The 17,481-nt window shown below is 38.1% G+C and overlaps 1 protein-coding gene across 2 annotated transcripts; it reads left to right on the top strand.

Moving 5' to 3' along the window:
* The first annotated feature begins 657 nt into the window (after nt 1–657).
* Nucleotides 658–17,233, top strand: LOC102221657 (inhibitor of nuclear factor kappa-B kinase subunit alpha-like). 2 transcript variants are annotated; one of them, XM_005805366.3, is made up of 22 exons: nt 658–805; nt 1,252–1,370; nt 3,165–3,259; nt 3,394–3,511; nt 6,847–6,916; nt 7,005–7,093; nt 7,178–7,267; nt 7,444–7,568; nt 7,973–8,080; nt 8,198–8,333; nt 9,299–9,496; nt 9,890–9,992; nt 10,085–10,208; nt 11,250–11,401; nt 11,491–11,552; nt 11,640–11,749; nt 11,857–11,906; nt 12,003–12,108; nt 12,245–12,392; nt 13,599–13,735; nt 14,690–14,789; nt 15,523–17,233. In XM_005805366.3, the coding sequence occupies exons 1-22, from the start codon at nt 721–723 to the stop codon at nt 15,586–15,588; spliced, it is 2,391 nt and encodes a 796-aa protein (XP_005805423.2). In that variant the 5' UTR covers nt 658–720; the 3' UTR covers nt 15,589–17,233. The 2 variants fall into 2 exon arrangements, with proteins under 2 accessions (XP_005805423.2, XP_023197124.1); XM_023341356.1 differs by having other exon boundaries at nt 676–746.
* Nucleotides 17,234–17,481: the final 248 nt, after the last annotated feature.

Raw genomic sequence — 17,481 nt, 5'->3', positions numbered from 1 at the left:
ATAGAATGTTTTCAAATGTGTCCCATTTATCATAGTTTAGTTTTTACAATTTAATAAATATAAATTTGAAGTTTGGGGAGGTAAACTCCAAAACTGAAGTCCTGAGGGTTTTGTTTCAAATTTTCGCACATTTTGAATTGTAATAATTTAACTTAATCTTATCATTTTTAATTACAAAAAGGTATATAGAAATCAGTCTTCCAGCTGGCCATGAAGAGGATGGGTGAAGAAGAAGTGATGAAAATGAAAATTTACAAGAATACTTAGCAGCAGACAGGTGAAAGTGAAACTACATAATTGTCTGTGGGAGATAGCAATATGATTTCCATATTCTTTAGAAATGTGTAGCATGTATCTGAATATATTTTGTAAATAAATTGTGGAAATTGTTTGTAAAAAAAAAAAAAGAAGAAGACGTTTTCTGTAACTGTACCCTATTTGATACAGTACATTTAATAATAGTTGGAATTTAAAATTAACTTTACATTCATCAAGATGTAAGGTTCAAAACAAAATTATAATGGATGACAAAGCAAAACTACTGATTTTTGGCGTTCCATCTCACCGCTAGCTGAGGTGTCACTGAACGCAACACTGCTTGGTATTCTAGCAGTAGAGCCGGGCTCGTGTTACACTGACCGAAGTGTCTTTGAACGCAACGCGGCTTGGTTTTCTAGTAGCACAGCCGGAGCCTGTGCTGGGAAAGTCCGCTGAGCGTTGATGCGCTACCGCGAACCTGAACACAGGTACACACTGAAACATTTTTTCTCCCGGCGGGCTCATGACTCTGTCGTAGGAACCAGAGGTGAGTCTCAAAGCGATGTTCGGTAGCTTTCCAACTCTGTAACATTCAGTAAAGCGGTTTTTACGGGCCTCCGAGCTTTCGGTTCTAATGTAAGAGAGAGCTAGTTACGGGCTCCGGCTATTTCCTGGTGTTCATTGGGATTCTGTTGCTCTGCTAGCTAGCTGCTGGCTGGTTAGCTAATGTCGCCTGTCTAGGAGCATTTATATGCCTGTTGTCCTACATTTCTTTTTTTTGTCTAAAAATAGAAATATCATTGTTGGTACATCGACACACAGGTCCTATTTGATTTTACTGTTGCTATGACAGAGAAACGTTTCACACAGTAGCGCTGTCCTTGTGTTTGGTAGCTTTGTTTAGCTAGGTGTAAATTGCGAGGGCTGTTGTAATCCTCATAACCTCAAAGTTTGTGGTTGTCATTGCTCCATTGTTGTTTATGCTTGCTGCAGCTCTCCCCACAACGATGGAGAAAGCTCCCTTCAAGCAGACCCAGTCCTTCGGGGACTGGGAGCTGAAAGAGAGGCTGGGGATTGGAGGCTTTGCCCATGTTTACCTCTTCCAGCAATCCGTGAGTGTCATCGTCACCTTAACTGACTCCTTATACACTGTCAATATTTTACGCTTTACTTTTCATTTCTTTTTATGTAGCTCCTCAGAAAAATGTAAGGGCCACTGTTAAAATGCCAAGTGGTTGTGAAGTAAAAAATTAAAACGTTTTCCTCCTTTTAATGTGAATAATGTATGGTTCAAAGTGAAACTACTACATGAACGGGATTTTTGAGATGAGGTGTAGAAAAATTAACTAATAAAACCTGCTTTCACTCATGTTTGGTAGGAGACTATCTATTCCTATCATATATCACATCTATTCTTGGATTCCCTGTGATTCTGGAAAATAAATCCTGCTTCATTATTTATCTTATTGTCATACATCGTGATAAATATCATGATAAGAATTTTGATTTATCTTCACAATACATTCCAATAATGACATTTTTAAATAAATACATCTCAAAACTGTCATATGCTCAATCTGAAACATGATGTAGACAAAGAGTATAGTAAGCAGTTCAGAGACACAAAAACACTTTTTTATATGACTGGTGTCCAGGGTTTCCCCCAGTGTATTATAAGCCTGGTGGGCCACCAGGCTTAACTTGGGCCCCCACCAGGCTAAGCATTGCTTATTCATTTTAGTTTTTTTTTTTTTAATATTAGCATTTTTTAAAACTTTATAGTTGGTATTCAAGCATTATTCTTCAAATAACACATAATAATCAAGTGATATTTTCAAATTTCCTGCCAACTTTAAACATTTTTTAACTCAAAAGCACGGCGGGCCGCTTAATGAATGACTGCCCTAGCGCCCAACCACCAGGCTTAGCAAGTTTTCTGGAGGAAACCCTGTTGTCCTATAGAAGCATATTACAATTTGCTATGTTTCTCAAGAGTACTGTTTGTGTTTGTGGGGCTATAACTGCTACATCATACAGTCACAGCCATACAGTTGCCCTACCGTTAAAGAAATCATTTATGGTTCATAATGTCACTTTTATCACAATAGTACCCCAAAATATTGTTATAAAACTTTCAGTGTTGCCTTCCCCTAGTTCTTTAGGCTGGTTTAAAAAAGTGAAAGCACTTCCATCTGACGAAAAGCAACCCCAAATAATTCACTGTGGGTGTGGTCTTCTTAGTGTTGGTTTTTGGGCAGCCTACACTTTTAGGAATGGTGGGAAAGAAATTCAAGTTTGGTTTCATCCGATCAACACATTCTCCCACAGGATTTTAGATTATTTTAGCCTGGCCTGGATGTTTCCAAATGAGTAAAATGATTCTGTCTTCAATTCTATTCCTAAAACCAGAAATATGGAAAATATAGGATATTGTTATCGCATCTAGAATAAAACCAGTTCCAGTTTCAACTTGTAGTTTCTATTTACTTTGGAGAAATGTCTAATATTCATAATGTTGCTGTTGTCCCATATTTTCTCCTGTTACCAATGGCTGCTTTCACTGAACCATAATACTATCATCCTTTGTGTCTTCTCTACAAACATCTGGCTTCAGTTAAAGGTTGCAAATGTGTAATCGTCAGAAAATCCTACTTGGACTGCTGAACCTTATTTCTTGTTAATCAGATCCTCAGTAATGTGTTTACCAAAAGAAGATCGAATGCTGAACGTGAAACAATCTCCACGATTGTTGTTTCGGTTTATGTTGCAGAAAGTAATGCTAACTTCATCATGAGCTGGAAAATGTTTCCTTTCTCAAGGCAATGAATCCTCCCCAGATCCCTCTGCTGATAAAGTTTAAGACACCAAGTGACAGTGTTTCTCTATAATCTGTTTTCTTTTTTTAGGAAACAAATGAAAAAATAGCAGTGAAAATGTGCCGTCTGGACCTCACACCAAGGAACAGGGACAGATGGTGCAGAGAAATACAGATTATGAAAAAGTAAGTCACTTTTTAATGTCCCGTCTTCGTTATCTGAAGCTGTCTAGTACTCAACGTGATTATTTAAAGTAATCTGAAGACATTTAGATGAAAATGAAGTTACAGATGGTCTAAGCGTCGTCTCTCTCACTCAGGTTGCATCATAATAATGTTGTGACTGCAAAGGAAGTCCCAGAGGACATTAACGCCATTGCCTTAAATGAGCTTCCCCTCCTGGCCATGGAGTACTGCTCCAAAGGAGACCTGAGAAATGTGAGATATATTTACCTTTACTTACCTTTTCTTGTGACTTTGACCACACGTTGATGTTCAGTCAGTTAGTGATGTATATTAGAAAAATGTTGACATTGTTCCATCACAGTAAGGGGGGAAAAAAGGACCCAAACAACTCATAGTAATTATACATACATATTAATAATCCCATATTAGTTTTGTGATTTTTTTGTTTGTTTGTTTTGAATTAGGAAAAAAAAAATAGAATTATGGACACCAATACAGTGAGGCAAATTATTTTTCTTTTTGCAGCAGATTTATCCAAATTTAGGTTTCATATCAAATAAGAATAGGAGACAAAAAATCAATATTTCAGCTGTTATTTCCATCTAGATTTGGCCTCAGGGGTCAGGATTTTTTGTAAGGAAAACTAGATTTCTAAGTCAGTACAAGTATTTTTAGGAGATTAAACTAAATGCTGTATATCTAGTGCAGTGGTTCCCAAAGATTTTCTGGTCCCCCTATGGATTACAATAAAATCCCCCCCAAAAAAGAAAAAAAAATCAACTGGGCGCACACATTGTTCAACCTTACATAAACCTATACACATATTTTGTTTTCAAACTCCACTGAAGTTTATTTCACACTTCATGTTGCAACAAAACACTACAAACCATCTTTACAGTGAAACACTTTTGTGTAACTTTTCCATTCATCCATACACCTGCTCCCCCCCCTTCAATGGCACTGCGCCCGCCCGCCGCCCCACACTTTGGGAACCACTGATCTAGTGGATGGTGATGGTTGTTTTAATTGCACCTGTTTTGATGCATAAATAGTGGTAATCGCATACTTATTTCATTTTCTGTTGCTTTTACACTTACAACCTCTCTCAAGTAACAGGACGCATTGTTTTTCTCTTGTTTAATTAGTGTTACATTTTATATAATTCACAAGAAAGGAACCTGAGGAAGTGATTCACTGCTGAATACCAGAGCAGATTTAAATATTAAACATGCAGAGTCTTTACTCCTCTTGAAATAAGTGAGCGGAAAGTTTGGCCTGTTTGTTTGCATAATTAAAAAAGGAAAGTATGAGGATGTTGACGGAAGTTTGTTTAGAGGAAATGCTTAAAAATGCTTCGGAAGAAAATGCAAGAAGGTGTGACACACAAACACATTTAAGATTAAGAGGATAATCTTCATTTGTTTCACTTGTGTCACTTTAGTTCCCATCTAAACCCATTAATGCATCACAACGGTGCATTTTCTCCTATCTGTAGAAAATGTATCACAATAAATTAATTTAACCTTGAAACTATCTTGTTTTCTCCTCGGTTTTATATTACTATTGATTTATTGTCTAGTTCTAATTATTTGGGGGATTTTTTTTTATTTGACCAGCTGAACGTCGATAAAGATGTAAAATGCATTTACTGCAATCATCAGCCAGTCTTTCAGTGCATTTCTGTTTCATATTTAAGCATCGCACCGCAGAAGTGCAGTTAATTTATTGAATCCCAGCATTTTTAGCTTTTTTTTTTTTACATTAAATTTGATAAATTGATTTTTATGAAATGGCTCTTTAGCTTCAGACCAACATGTCAGCTGTGGCAGAAAGTTTGGGATGTGACGGTTAAAAATTGCAAACCGTCTAGATCAGGGGTGGGCAATCCTGGTCCTGGAGGGCCGGTGTCCTGCAACTCTTAGATGTCTCCCTGATCCAACACACATGAATCCAACAGCTGAATCACCTCCTAAGTGCAGTCAAGTTCTCCAGAGTCCTGCTAGTGACCTCATTATTTGACTCAGGTGTGTTGAAGTAGAGACACATCTAAAAGTTGCAGGAGACCGGCCCTCGAGGCCTGGAGTTGCCCACCCCTGGTAGATGGATTTAATAAAAACATACTGAGACACAGAAGTCTTCAACAATTGTTACGTCTGACCTTGTAGTGACAGCTTGCTTATTTTATCCTGTTTAAACCCAAACTGAAGCGTCCAGATACATGAAAACCTCTGGAGGTTTTCATGTATCTGTAACCTGTGGCACTAGACGTAGTGAAAAGCAAAACCAAAACCACAAGTCTCCTCAGCAAGAGAAAATCTCTTCCTGAGTCTGTCTGTTCTGAGAAATATGTTGATCAGCAGATGCAGATGATAACAGGCTGCACAACAGCTTTGTGTTTACAGCAGTAAGTGGGTTTGGTCAGCAGCCTGCATGTGGATCCACACAGACCTCAGCGCTGTGTGGGGGATTCCCCTGGGAAAAACCCACACATCTTACAGGAGGGCTGCCCATTAAACCACACTTCTTTGGTTCTTAGGTTTCTTTACACGGCCTAGAAAAGTACAAGATCTCTTTCAGGATTTTAAAGGCCTGGAATATTATGGAAAATATGTGTATGGAGAAACATTCCTCATCCTATTGTCTAAATTTTGTGTCTTACATTCTGTTCCTTTTAATCAAAGTTTGGATTTCATCCTTCTTTGTGCCATTCATTTCTTGTCTCAGCTTCCTTTTTTGCTTATTTCTTTGCATCCATTCCTTCTTGTGTCCTACATTTTTTCGTTCTTTCTCTCTTTCTTCATGTCCCTCCATACCTTGTTTTACTGGTTTTCACATGTTCCCAATTCAAATTTGTGCCCTTTGTAAAAATATCTGCAGTAAATTCAAGGTTCCCCCCAGAAAACTCGCTAAGCCCAGTGGTTGGGTGCTAAAGCAGTCATTCATCCAGCGGCCCGTCGTGTTTTTGAGTTAAAAAATGTTTAATTTTAACAGGAAATTTGAAAATATTACTTGATAATTATGTGTTATGGAAAGATTGGAATATTAATACCTGAACACTAACTATAAAGTCTTATAAAATGCAAACATTTAAAAAATAAATAAGTAATGCCTAGTTTGTTGGGGGCACAGGCAAAGCCTGGTGGCCCACCAGGCTTATAAAACACTGAGGGAAACCCTGAAATTTATAGCAGACTTTTGTTTTTATCTTAAAATGAGTGTAAAGGACTGAGAACTCTGGGGAATTGAGTCTTGAAAAGCATGGATTTTTCATGTAACTAATGTTTAGAAACTCTGTATTCTGCAAACCCAGTTGCAAGATCTTTATGTTTGATGTGAAGGGAGAAAATGATCCATAATGGGGGCCTCCTGGCTACAGAACTATAATCTGCAAGGGGCTTCTGTTTATTCACCAACAGCCTTTACTTTAGAGTTAAAGGCCAACCCAATTTGGATAATTACTTAGCTAATGCATTTCTTGACTTTCTTCTATATTCACTTCCATTAAAGCATTTGTGCATTATGTTCCATTGAAAGAATAATCCTCTTCCTGACGTACTTTGTTGTGTTGTGATATTAACTGACCACAGGTGCTGAGCAAACCTGAAAACTGCTGCGGTCTGAAAGAAAGTGAAGTGCTTTCATTACTCCATGACGTTGGTACGTCCTCTTGCTGTTTGCACCCTTTGCATTTAGGGATGTATTTTAAAACCTCCTCACTGAATTTAATTGCTAACCTCTGTTCCAGGAAGTGGCATTCAGTATCTGCACGAAAACAAGATCATACACAGGGACCTGAAACCAGAAAACATTGTTCTCCAAGACTGCGGTGGAAAGGTAAAGTAATGCATGTCTGCTCAAATCTTGGCTGATACTTTCTCTAGGTTTTGGCATGACTGTATTTATCTGTATCTTTTGCAGGTGGTTCATAAAATCATTGACTTGGGTTATGCCAAAGATCTGGACCAGGGCAGTCTGTGCACTTCCTTTGTGGGAACTCTTCAGTACCTGGTGAACACCTAAATATGTGCTAATCTGTGACATATTGACTTCATTTAATGAATTTTATTCTGAGTTTCTATGTTTTCTCCATTAACCATACAGACAGATTCACTAAGAATCAAACCACAGAGTAATTGGTGTAACAGTTTGCTGAAAGGGTCAAATGAGCTCCTCTTCCTCTGCAGGCTCCTGAGCTGTTTGACAACAAGCCATACACGGTCGCTGTGGACTTCTGGAGCTTTGGAACGATGGTTTTTGAATGCTGCTGCGGTTTCCGTCCCTTTTTGCACAACTGGCAACCTGTGCAGTGGTAAGATCACCTCATCCAGTACGTGGGAACGATTGTCAAACTCGGGCCTGTAATGAAAATTAATTCGTCAGGTTGGGTTGGACTTTTTAGGCCCGATCTGGCATCGTGACTTGGATTTCAAATTAAAACGGAAAGATTTGTAAGATTTGATTAATCTACACACCAAAGACTGTAAGGATCCAAACACATTTGGGATCCTAGCTAAGCTGGATTTGGACAAGTGGATTAGTGTAGTTTAATGTAAAGACAGTAGATTAAACTTTTCCTTGATGTTTGTAAACTAAGAACTCTTCAGCTTGTTGGGCTTAACAGTTTCACCTTTAGAGGCATGAAAAATAAAATTACAATCAACTCTTTTTTTTCCTCTTTAACTGATCAGGCAACGTTTTTTTCTTGTTTTGCAGGGCTGGCATAGTGAAGAATAAAGGTCCCAAAGACATCATGGCAGTAGAAGATTCTAATGGTGAAGTCAAGTTCTCAACACATCTTGCTCAACCAAACAACCTCAGCAGGTTAGCGTGCTAAAAGAAAAATAATAGTAACAATGTCGGCACTTGAAATACTGTTCTCTGCAGGATACAGGGTTTGATGTCTTGCTTTCAGTGTATGTTTCTCCCCATGTGACGCAGGACGCTGGTGGAACCTCTGGAAAACGTCCTGCAGCTGATGCTGAAGTGGAACCAGGAACAGAGAGGCGGTCCAGTGCAACGCGCCTCAAAGAGACCCATGTGCTTTGAGATGCTGGATGACCTGCTGAATATGAGTGTGAGTTACCAAAGGACCTGGTTAGCATAATGGTTGTTGTAATTATAACAGCAACTTTATGCTGTGGATCATTTGGGTCTGAAAACCTGAGAAGTGGATTTGTATGAATGCTGTTATGGTTGTCAACAATAATCAATGTCTCGAGGTAATTGAGACTAGAATAAAAATAGTTGTTCAAAAACACTAATTTGCTCAAATTGCCTTGTTGCTGTAACACTCAGCCTCTGCCCAATTTGTTACTGTTTCCATGGTTTAAGCTCTGCTGTCAGGACGAGTACAGGTGGAAAAAGCTAACACAAACTTTTGCTATGAGGCAGACACTGGGGGGAAAAAAGGAAATGCTGAAGAATGCAACATGCTAGTTGCGCTAACGCTACGAGCTAACTGTACGACTTTGATGTTTGAAAGCAACTTAAAATGGTCATAAGTGAAATTTATTTGTATCAACAGCGAAATGGAAGCACATACTGAAGAGAAGCGGTTATAACAAAATAATTACATAACTAATTCAAAAATAAAAACTTTCATAAAGAGGAAAGAGAATACAATATAAATGTACCACTGTGGAGAACCAGCAAGTTCAAGGTTAAGATTCAAACTAGTGTAAAATATATTTAAAACAGAATAAGAGACTGTGCCGTTAGTGATATTATCTTTTTGCCAAACAGTTCTGCATTACTACTTTAGACTGCATTTAACGTGTCATTTTTAAATGATGTATTTTAACCAGTGAAGACTGAATTCTCCACTACTTAACTAAAATATTGTCAGACTATAAGTAATTATTCATAAAGAAGCCTGAAACTTAAAAATGTTGCCTTGCTGTCTAAAGTGGTATTGAGCATTTTTCTTAGTATTGGTACCGAGTTTGAAATTTTAATACTGTGACAACCCAAACACTGGGTGCTTTGTGTGTTCTGGCTGTCCACTACATTACTGTTAATCTTCTTTTCTCTGGTTTTCAGGTCGTCCACATCCTGAATATGACCACAGCTCAGGTCCTTTCCTTCAAACTGAGTCCAGATGAGAGTCTTCACAGTCTGCAGATGCGCATCGAGGCCGAAACCAAAATCGAAGTTGTCAACCAGGAGCTGCTGCAGGAGACGGGCGTCTCTCTGGACCCCAGGAAGCCGGCCAACCAGTGCGTCCCGTTGGACGGAGTGGTGCGTTGGTTAGCAGGTCAAAGTTTTAGCTGTGTGACAGATGGCTGATTGGTTAGTAAAGATCTTCAGTATATGTTTCTATGACGGCATCAACAATAACAACTGTAATAACTTCTGTAGCTTTAGACATTATAATCATTCAAAAATTAGTTGTGTAAATCTTAAGAGAACAAATAAAATTATTGCTTAAGTCTAATATCTACTCTATTCCTTAACTTAGTTCTGCATTACTACTTTAGACTGCATTTATTTATCATATTGCCTTCGTTTAGATTAGATATGTATGCTTTCCAATTACAATATAGAGTTAAATATTTATTTTATTATTAATTATTACCATGGTTTCATTAAAGTGGTTTGTTTAATACTTTGTTCTTTTCTCCTGCTGTGTAGCGAGGGTGGGATGAGTACATTGTGTACTTGTTTGATAAGAGCATCACCAACTACTCTGGTCCCCTCAACGCCAGACACCTGCCTGAAAGAGTCAACAACATCGGTGAGTTGCTTTTAGGGAGTTGTGCTGCTTCATAAATAAAAACTGAGTGGAGCTGAGAGAGACCATGTTTTTTTTAATTTATTTATTTCTAGTCCAAGATTCAAAAAAGTCGCTGCCTCTGGTTGAGTTGAAGAAAGTTTGGGGTGAAGCGGTGAACTACATCTGTGGTCTGAAAGACGACTACAGCAGACTCTTCCAAGGCCAGAGAGCTGCCATGTGAGTCGTTATTCAGCTGCTGTCGGCCATCTTTGAGTCCAGGAACCAGGTTTATACTTGGTGGAAGAAAGAAACTGGGTTCTGGTTGTAGCACCAAGTATTGATTGCAATTAGTAGAGATTACATTTATAGGTGCAATGTAATAGAATGAAGAAGTCGATTAATTTTACTAATTAATTTTTTTAAAAGTAAAACTCATGTAGATATATTACACACAGTGATTTATTTCAAGCCTTTGTTTGTATTGATGATTATGACTTAAAAGATATTTAGTTTCTCAGAAAATTAAAATCAAACCTATTATTTAGAGAAACTCCTGGTGTAGCTATTCTTTTGTATTTACTTTGTATTAATTTATCTAGAGAAACTACTCATTACCTTAGATCAACATTATCAGAACAAGAATCCAGAGAAACCCCTAGCAGTTTATAAAATCACGGTCTACTTATTCTTAAACATTTTTTATTTTATTTTTGCTCTTTCATCTGGTTTGTTGTTTTGTTGTATCTCCTTCTATTTCATGTATGGCATGTTGAATTGCTTTGTTGCTGAAAATGTGCTGTATATGTGAAATTACCCCACATATAACAAAACAAATCAGAAATGATTTCAAACGGTAATGAGTGACTGCTGACTTGACAGATATTGACGCTGTCCACAATGAGGGTAGGCTGCAGAAAGTTATTATTAAAAACCCAATTGTTTGGAGTGTTGAATCCAACCATATTGGTAGAAAGTTGAGTGTAAGGAAGAACTGTGGCAGGAAGGGAGTCGGGGCTTTTCCAGGACAGGGCTAAGGGAAAATAAGTAATATTTTTCCAGATTAAAAGAAAATTTTACATTTTACTTGAAAGTCAAATTCAGAATTTGTTTCTCAATATATTTTTAAGTATAAAATGAGGCATTTTTCTGCTGTAGTTGTTCTACACAGGATTCAGCCACTGAATACTTTAGCTATATCCTGACCTATAGGTGTGTATCTCTGTACGTTGGTGCTTCTTCTCTTTAAACAAACGCTCTGTGTTTCTCCTCGTCCTGCAGGCTGAGCCTCCTGCGCTACAACACCAACCTGACCCGGTGTAAAAACAGCATGTTCGGCTTCTCTCAGCAGCTCAGGGCCAAGCTGGATTTCTTTAAGAGTAGCATCCAGTATGACCTGGAAAAGTACAGCGACCAGATGCACTATGGGATATGTGAGTTTTTTATGGCGGCTGCACTGTTTTAATCTTCGAGCTGAATCAGTGCTGGTGTGTATTGATTAGTGTCTTGTGTTTGCCCAAAGCGTCTGAGAAGATGCTGAAAGCCTGGCAGGAAAATGAAGAAAGAGCTGCTACCTTTGCACAGGTAATAGAGTAAAACAAACAAAACTTCATTTCAATGTGTTTTGTTTTTAATTTAAAAACTCTTTCTGTGGTGTTTTTTCTCCTGCAGGTGGCAGAAGTGAGCCATTTAGATGATGAGATCATGGCTCTGCACTCTGAGATTGTGGAGCTTCAGAGGAGCCCATACGCTCGGCGACAAGGAGACAAGATGGAGCAGCTGTTAGTGTTCAGGCTGAAGCATTTGAAACATGCAGAAGTTTAAAGGTTCAGTTGATAAAAAGCTTCAGAAGGAAGGTTTTTAAACATTTAAATCTGTTTTATTCCAGAGAAGGAAAAGCAATAGACCTCTACATGCAGCTGAAAAGGACATGCAAAGGTGGGGATTAGTTTGTCTGTAATGAAGTCTAGCTTCCTTACAAAAACGCTAATGTTCCCTAACTAAAATTTCATTAAAATCTTTGATTTTCCTCAGCTGCTGACTCGGATGGCACCAGCGACAGCTCTGAAATGGTGAAGGCCATCATCCAGACTGTCCAGAACCAGGACAAGGTCCTCAAAGATCTGTACACCCACCTCAGGTAGGAGCAAGCATCAGACTTTCTCAGATTATTTCAAAAGACTTTGTGTGAATATTCATTTGCTAGTTTTCTTGTTTAGGGAAAACACAACTGCATTTTACTCTGTCACATCAGAGTCTTTATTTTGTGTGAACAGCAAAATCCTGACTAGCAAACAGAAGATCATTGACTTGTTTCCACGGATCGAGAAGACTCTGGAGAGCATCAAAGACGCGGACAACACCGTGATGCAGATGCAGATCAAAAGACAGAAAGAGTTCTGGCATTTACTCAAGATTGCTTGCGTGAGTAGATTCTGGTGGAAACTCTTGACAAGTGGAAAAACCACCAAGTGCATTACAATAAAAACAAACATAAAAGAAAACTTAAAGACAGAAAAGCCCGTCTGAATAAATGAGTCTTCAATTTCTTTTCGAAAGAATCAACAGACTCAAAATGGAGGCAAAACTATTCCACTGTCTGGGTTCCTCTGAAACATTTATCTCCTCTGGTCTTAAAATGTGTTGGAGGAAACCAAGACGCCAACATGTTGCTGTTGAGTTTCCAGAAGCAATAGTTTTCAGAGTTTATCTGCAATATGTCACAGAGCCGTTGATGCAACTCAAACATTTCAACATTTGGTCGACAATGTCAGTAGAGCTGAAAATCATCAGCATGGAAATGATGGGAAAACTGCCTGATTATTTAGCTTAGGGGGGGAAATGTACAGAACAAAAAGAATAGTTCCCTGGACTGAGCCCTGAGGTACCCCACAAGGTGGGCTCTGAAAGTCCGACAGGATCTGATCTATGAAAACACTAAGGAGTTTAGTCACACAAAAAAAGCTGAAGTAGCCATGGTCGTCCACTGGGTGGCAGTAATGCTGCAGTTAAGGCAGAATAAAAGGTTCTCTGGGTTCAGCCTTGAAAAGGTGCAGTCCAGTTCTTCAAGACAGCCGGTCTTCCAGATGTTTCTTGTTTTTCCATTTTCTTATGGACAGTAGTCCATAACACTAATGGACTAACAATACTAGGTCTAGGATGGCAAACGTATCGCTAAAAGTACTATTCTTAAGAATTGTTGCAAGCAAAATGAAGGTAGCAAAGTTGACAGAATTTTGATTTAAAGACTCTGCATGTGATCTATGATTTTCTATTTTTGATTTTGAAATAAAATGTGTAAGATCAATGCATTGTCCTGACACAAATGTCCTATTTCGACTCCTTGATTAACTGTTTTCTTCAATTTCTTAACAAGCTCAAACAAAAAGAATAAAGGTTTTTTATCAAACTAATTCAAAAAGAAGGGAAAAGAAAACATTCAATAGTTCGCATTCTTAGCAAAGTGATTTTTAACTTGTCCAATGAGAAAACAAAGTGATGTCAAGAAAAATGTCAAGTTCAAACGGGATTTTTACTTTTCTATCACACAGAAATGGGGCCGCCTGTGTTGTTGATGGAGACTGTTCATGTTTGTTGTTGCATTGTTGGTAAAACGGGTCGTTTCCTCAGGCCCAGAACTCGTCTAGGAACTCCATGGCAACCAGTCCTGAATCGTCCCACCTGCTGCAGGTTTCTCAGTGGTCCCAGTCGGCTCAGCCAGTCAGCTCCCCTCATCCCCTGACCTCCCTGCCCGGACGCAACGACAGGTAACTCAGTCACTAAAACACATCTGGTGAACCTTAATTATCTAATGTTTGATCACATGGTTAAAAAAAAAACACTTGTTTTACTTGGTAAACAGCTTTAAGTTTAGTTAGATCTGCATCTGTAATTCTCAAACTGGGTCTAAAAAGCTAAGACTCCAGTAAAACTTAAACTTTTATGAGCCTTACAAACAAAAAAAGGTACCAAAGTTAATCAACTCTGCTGCTTTGGACTTTTTCTGAGCATTTGACAATATTTCTTTCTATTTGAATAATCTTAATTAAATCTACATTTAAAACCTCTGCTTTCCATCCTAAGTAGTTGAGACGGTTAAATTTAAGTTATAATCACAACATAATCGATGTTAGAAGAGGAAGATCTACAAAGCACAGTTAGTGCAATGTATCTTGAAGGAGTGGACAAAATGAAGACAAACAACTGTTGGCAAAAAAAACCACTTTGATTCATTCAGAAATTCAACATTAAAATGTTTTAATCTTGTGGTATAGATTTTAATTTGAGCATAAATACCGAGGAAATATTACATTTGATAAACGTTTAAAATAAACTAAATCAGCCGTTAGCAGATTTGTGGATGGTAAAATATATCTTAAACAATAACTGTTGCTAAATATTAAACTATTTAAAGGTAATTATCAAATGTTTGTTATAATTTTCACCAAAGGTCAAACAGTACAGGTTCGGCTTCCTAACCTAGATCAGTCCAGGGTTAGACGTGTACTAATGAATGACTTAACATTTCTGGAAAAAAAACCTGATTTCTGTTCAAGAATGTCCCAAACTATACTTCATACCCAAACATCGAATTTAAGCCTCTTCCAGTGAGCAGACAGGAGGCTGCGTCTGTTCTCTCTTTAGGGTTGGTTGTTTTGTGTAGAAATGGGTTTCATGTGACTAAACTGAGGCTGATTTTTGTTGTTTTTTTTATCGTTCAGTGATGGAGCGCCACGACTGCTGCAGGAGAACCAGAAGTACCTCAGTCAGCTGACCAATCTGATGCAAGAGGCCGCAGACGAACAAGCAAAGAGCATAGTGGTCAGTTCCTGGTTAACGTTTTGTTTTGAGAGTTTTTGCACCTCATCTATCATTTATGCAGATTTCATTTAATTTATTGATTAAATTACATGAATTCATTGATTTAAGAATCAAGTTTCACCTCAGAGTGTTGAGCAATAAAACAAATGCAAAAATGTATGTAAATGTATGTAAACATAAAAAAGGGCTAAAAACATAGAAATTCTGCATCAGTCAGCCTTAAAGTTTAGGTTTTAAAGGGAAAGTTTGTATTTTTTAAGAGTTGTTCTGTGGATGATTTATGAGCAGTAATCATAATTTGCACAATATTCATGGAGAAACAGATTAGTCATCCCCTTTGTTGGATAGCTTTTATATTTCCATAAATGGACTCATCATTTGAAAACAGTTTTTCTTTTCAATTTACTCAGGTTATTTTATTAAAGTCAGGCTGATTTAAATGAGACATTTTCCACCTCACTATAAGTACGTTTCAGGTTTTGCTTTGAGTTACTGAGATAAAGTTTTTGGTGTTAATCTAATTTTACAATTAAGACCAAAATAGTCTGTCGCAATGACCTGCTCTAGATTTTAGCTTCAATCTCTTTTAATCCAATATGAAAACATTCGGAGAAGTATCGGCGGCTCATCGCCTCTCCTGAGAAAACCATTAAATCTACAAACTGTTTTGTTTTAGAAAGGGGGCTAATTTGATATTGAGACAATAATTTCTTTCTTTTGTTTTTCTTTAAAGGAGCAGGACTGGAGCTGGACAAAATACGAAACTTTAACAACAAAACTAAAAAAGCGAAATGCGTAATGCCGCCTCCTCCACCTCTTCCTGATGTTTGGACTGCAGGCCGTCTGCTTCATGCGTTGTACAGCCGTATGTGACTCGGGGAAATCCTGTTAGGAAACAATTTCCTTCATTTTGCTCGGTGGTGTCTGTCTTCTCCCATCATCCCACACGGTAGCCGGTTTGATAAATGAATATCCCTGTTTTTATACCAGAGTCTGCTCTCCTCTTTGTTATGCTGCACAACGTCCCATCATAGACCATCGGTTTGTCTCCGCCGTCGCATCGCTGAGCAAACTGCAGCGCCGGGTGCGAGGGTTCGTGTTGGCGGCATCCAGAGGAAACATGGGGAAAGAAAAAAACAGGAAATGTTCTGGGCAGAGACCTGGGAGGGGACGGATTGAAGAGGAGATTAAAGCACTTTGATACTCCCATGTAGCTCCTCTGTGAAGACGAGCTGCCGAAGCCGTGGCAGAAATCACTGACAAAACAAAGCAGAAACCGTTAGTCTCTCTCCATCAGTTTTGTATGTTTTACTATCAATGTTTTCGGGGGTTTACTTTACGTGTATGTTTTTAAAATCTAGTATTATATAACCTAAGCAAAGTGTTTTGTCATATGTGCCTCGTACATGGCTGGCCATTGTGTTTATGCATTGTCTATGCTGTATATGTCTTTTAGCTACGGCAGAGAGGAGGCGGGGTTTGATGGACTGGAGGGTCTCTGCTGCATTCACGTCAGAAACGGTTGAATCGATCGGACGCATTCAGTCAGAATCTCCCATTAGAAACAAACGGCGGGAGTTTGCAGAGCAGAACCTCCTCCAACAGGGTTACTAAACTAAACACGAGACAATCAAAGATAAATTGAGGAAAACCGAGCCACCAAAATTTTGTTTGCTGGTTTGACTGTCCCTTCATAAGTTGTATAATCGCTGTGACAAAATCAAAAGCTTTCATCACACACACTCTGGATAATTCATTTGAAATCTGTTCTAGCTGAGCATTTTCATAGTTCAGAGTAACAAGTACTTTGATTTTAAACCTTATAATATGATTTTATTACTTTTAAATCACATTCTGGTCACTACTGTAGGAACACATGTAATTGTTATACTTTTGCAGTGACTATACATTTCTAATTTAGTTTTTTTCCTCGTGTAATTTTTTAGGTTTAGCATCACTGTCACTACTGAAGGCCCATCCTAAACCCCAGATATATTATTGGCAAACACTGGTCTCCATATTGGTTCTTTAGGAGCAGAAATTGGGTTGGTTCACCAAGTATTGTAATCTGACTAAAACACCGAGACACCGGTGGTTTTCCTCAACTGTTGGATGAAAATAATCTGAATGTGGATGTGAATGCACATAGTGACCCAGAGCAGTGAACGGATTGAATGTACTGGTTCTGGTAACTGTTTGGCTGCTTCGGGCCGGAGAGAAATAACATTGAGTTGTATTTATGGAGTTAAAGTGCAATGGCTTTTCTTTTTGTTCAGTTTCGTATTTATGTATCTCGATTCGTTATTTTTTTTCCCCTTCAGTTGAATATTGTTTTCATCGGCTGGTATAAATTGATCTTTGGATGTTAAGTTTCTGGAGATTTCCTTGTATGAAGATGAAATGTTGACCAGGTAATAAAAATAATAAATCACTTTGACACAGTTCTTCTTTTCAGTTTCTCCTTTAGGTCGATGTTCAGTTCTTTACAAAACTACTCAAACTATTTTATGATAGAGCAACACAAAATAAGGCTTAATTGTAAAGCAAAAGGAAAATGATTTGTGTTCAAATTGTCCTCCATTTTTTACTTAAAGTTAAAATATCCAAGTTTGTAGTTGGAAAAAATAAAGGTTGCCAGAATTTAGATTTTAGGAGGAAAGTTGGAGTTTCTCAGCAATCTAAACCTCAAAAT

The sequence above is a fragment of the Xiphophorus maculatus genome, chromosome 10, assembly GCF_002775205.1.
Source record: "Xiphophorus maculatus strain JP 163 A chromosome 10, X_maculatus-5.0-male, whole genome shotgun sequence".
Taxonomy (NCBI): Eukaryota; Metazoa; Chordata; class Actinopteri; order Cyprinodontiformes; family Poeciliidae; genus Xiphophorus; species Xiphophorus maculatus.
This window is presented reverse-complemented; position numbering and strand designations above follow the sequence as displayed.

Coding starts and splice junctions, on each gene's coding strand:
- LOC102221657 (XM_005805366.3), top strand. CDS start 721: ATGCGCTACCGCGAACCTGAACACAGGTACACACTGAAACATTTTTTC. Junction 8,081..8,197: donor CAACCAAACAACCTCAGCAG/GTTAGCGTGCTA, acceptor CATGTGACGCAG/GACGCTGGTGGAACCTCTGG. Junction 13,736..14,689: donor CTGCCCGGACGCAACGACAG/GTAACTCAGTCA, acceptor TTTATCGTTCAG/TGATGGAGCGCCACGACTGC.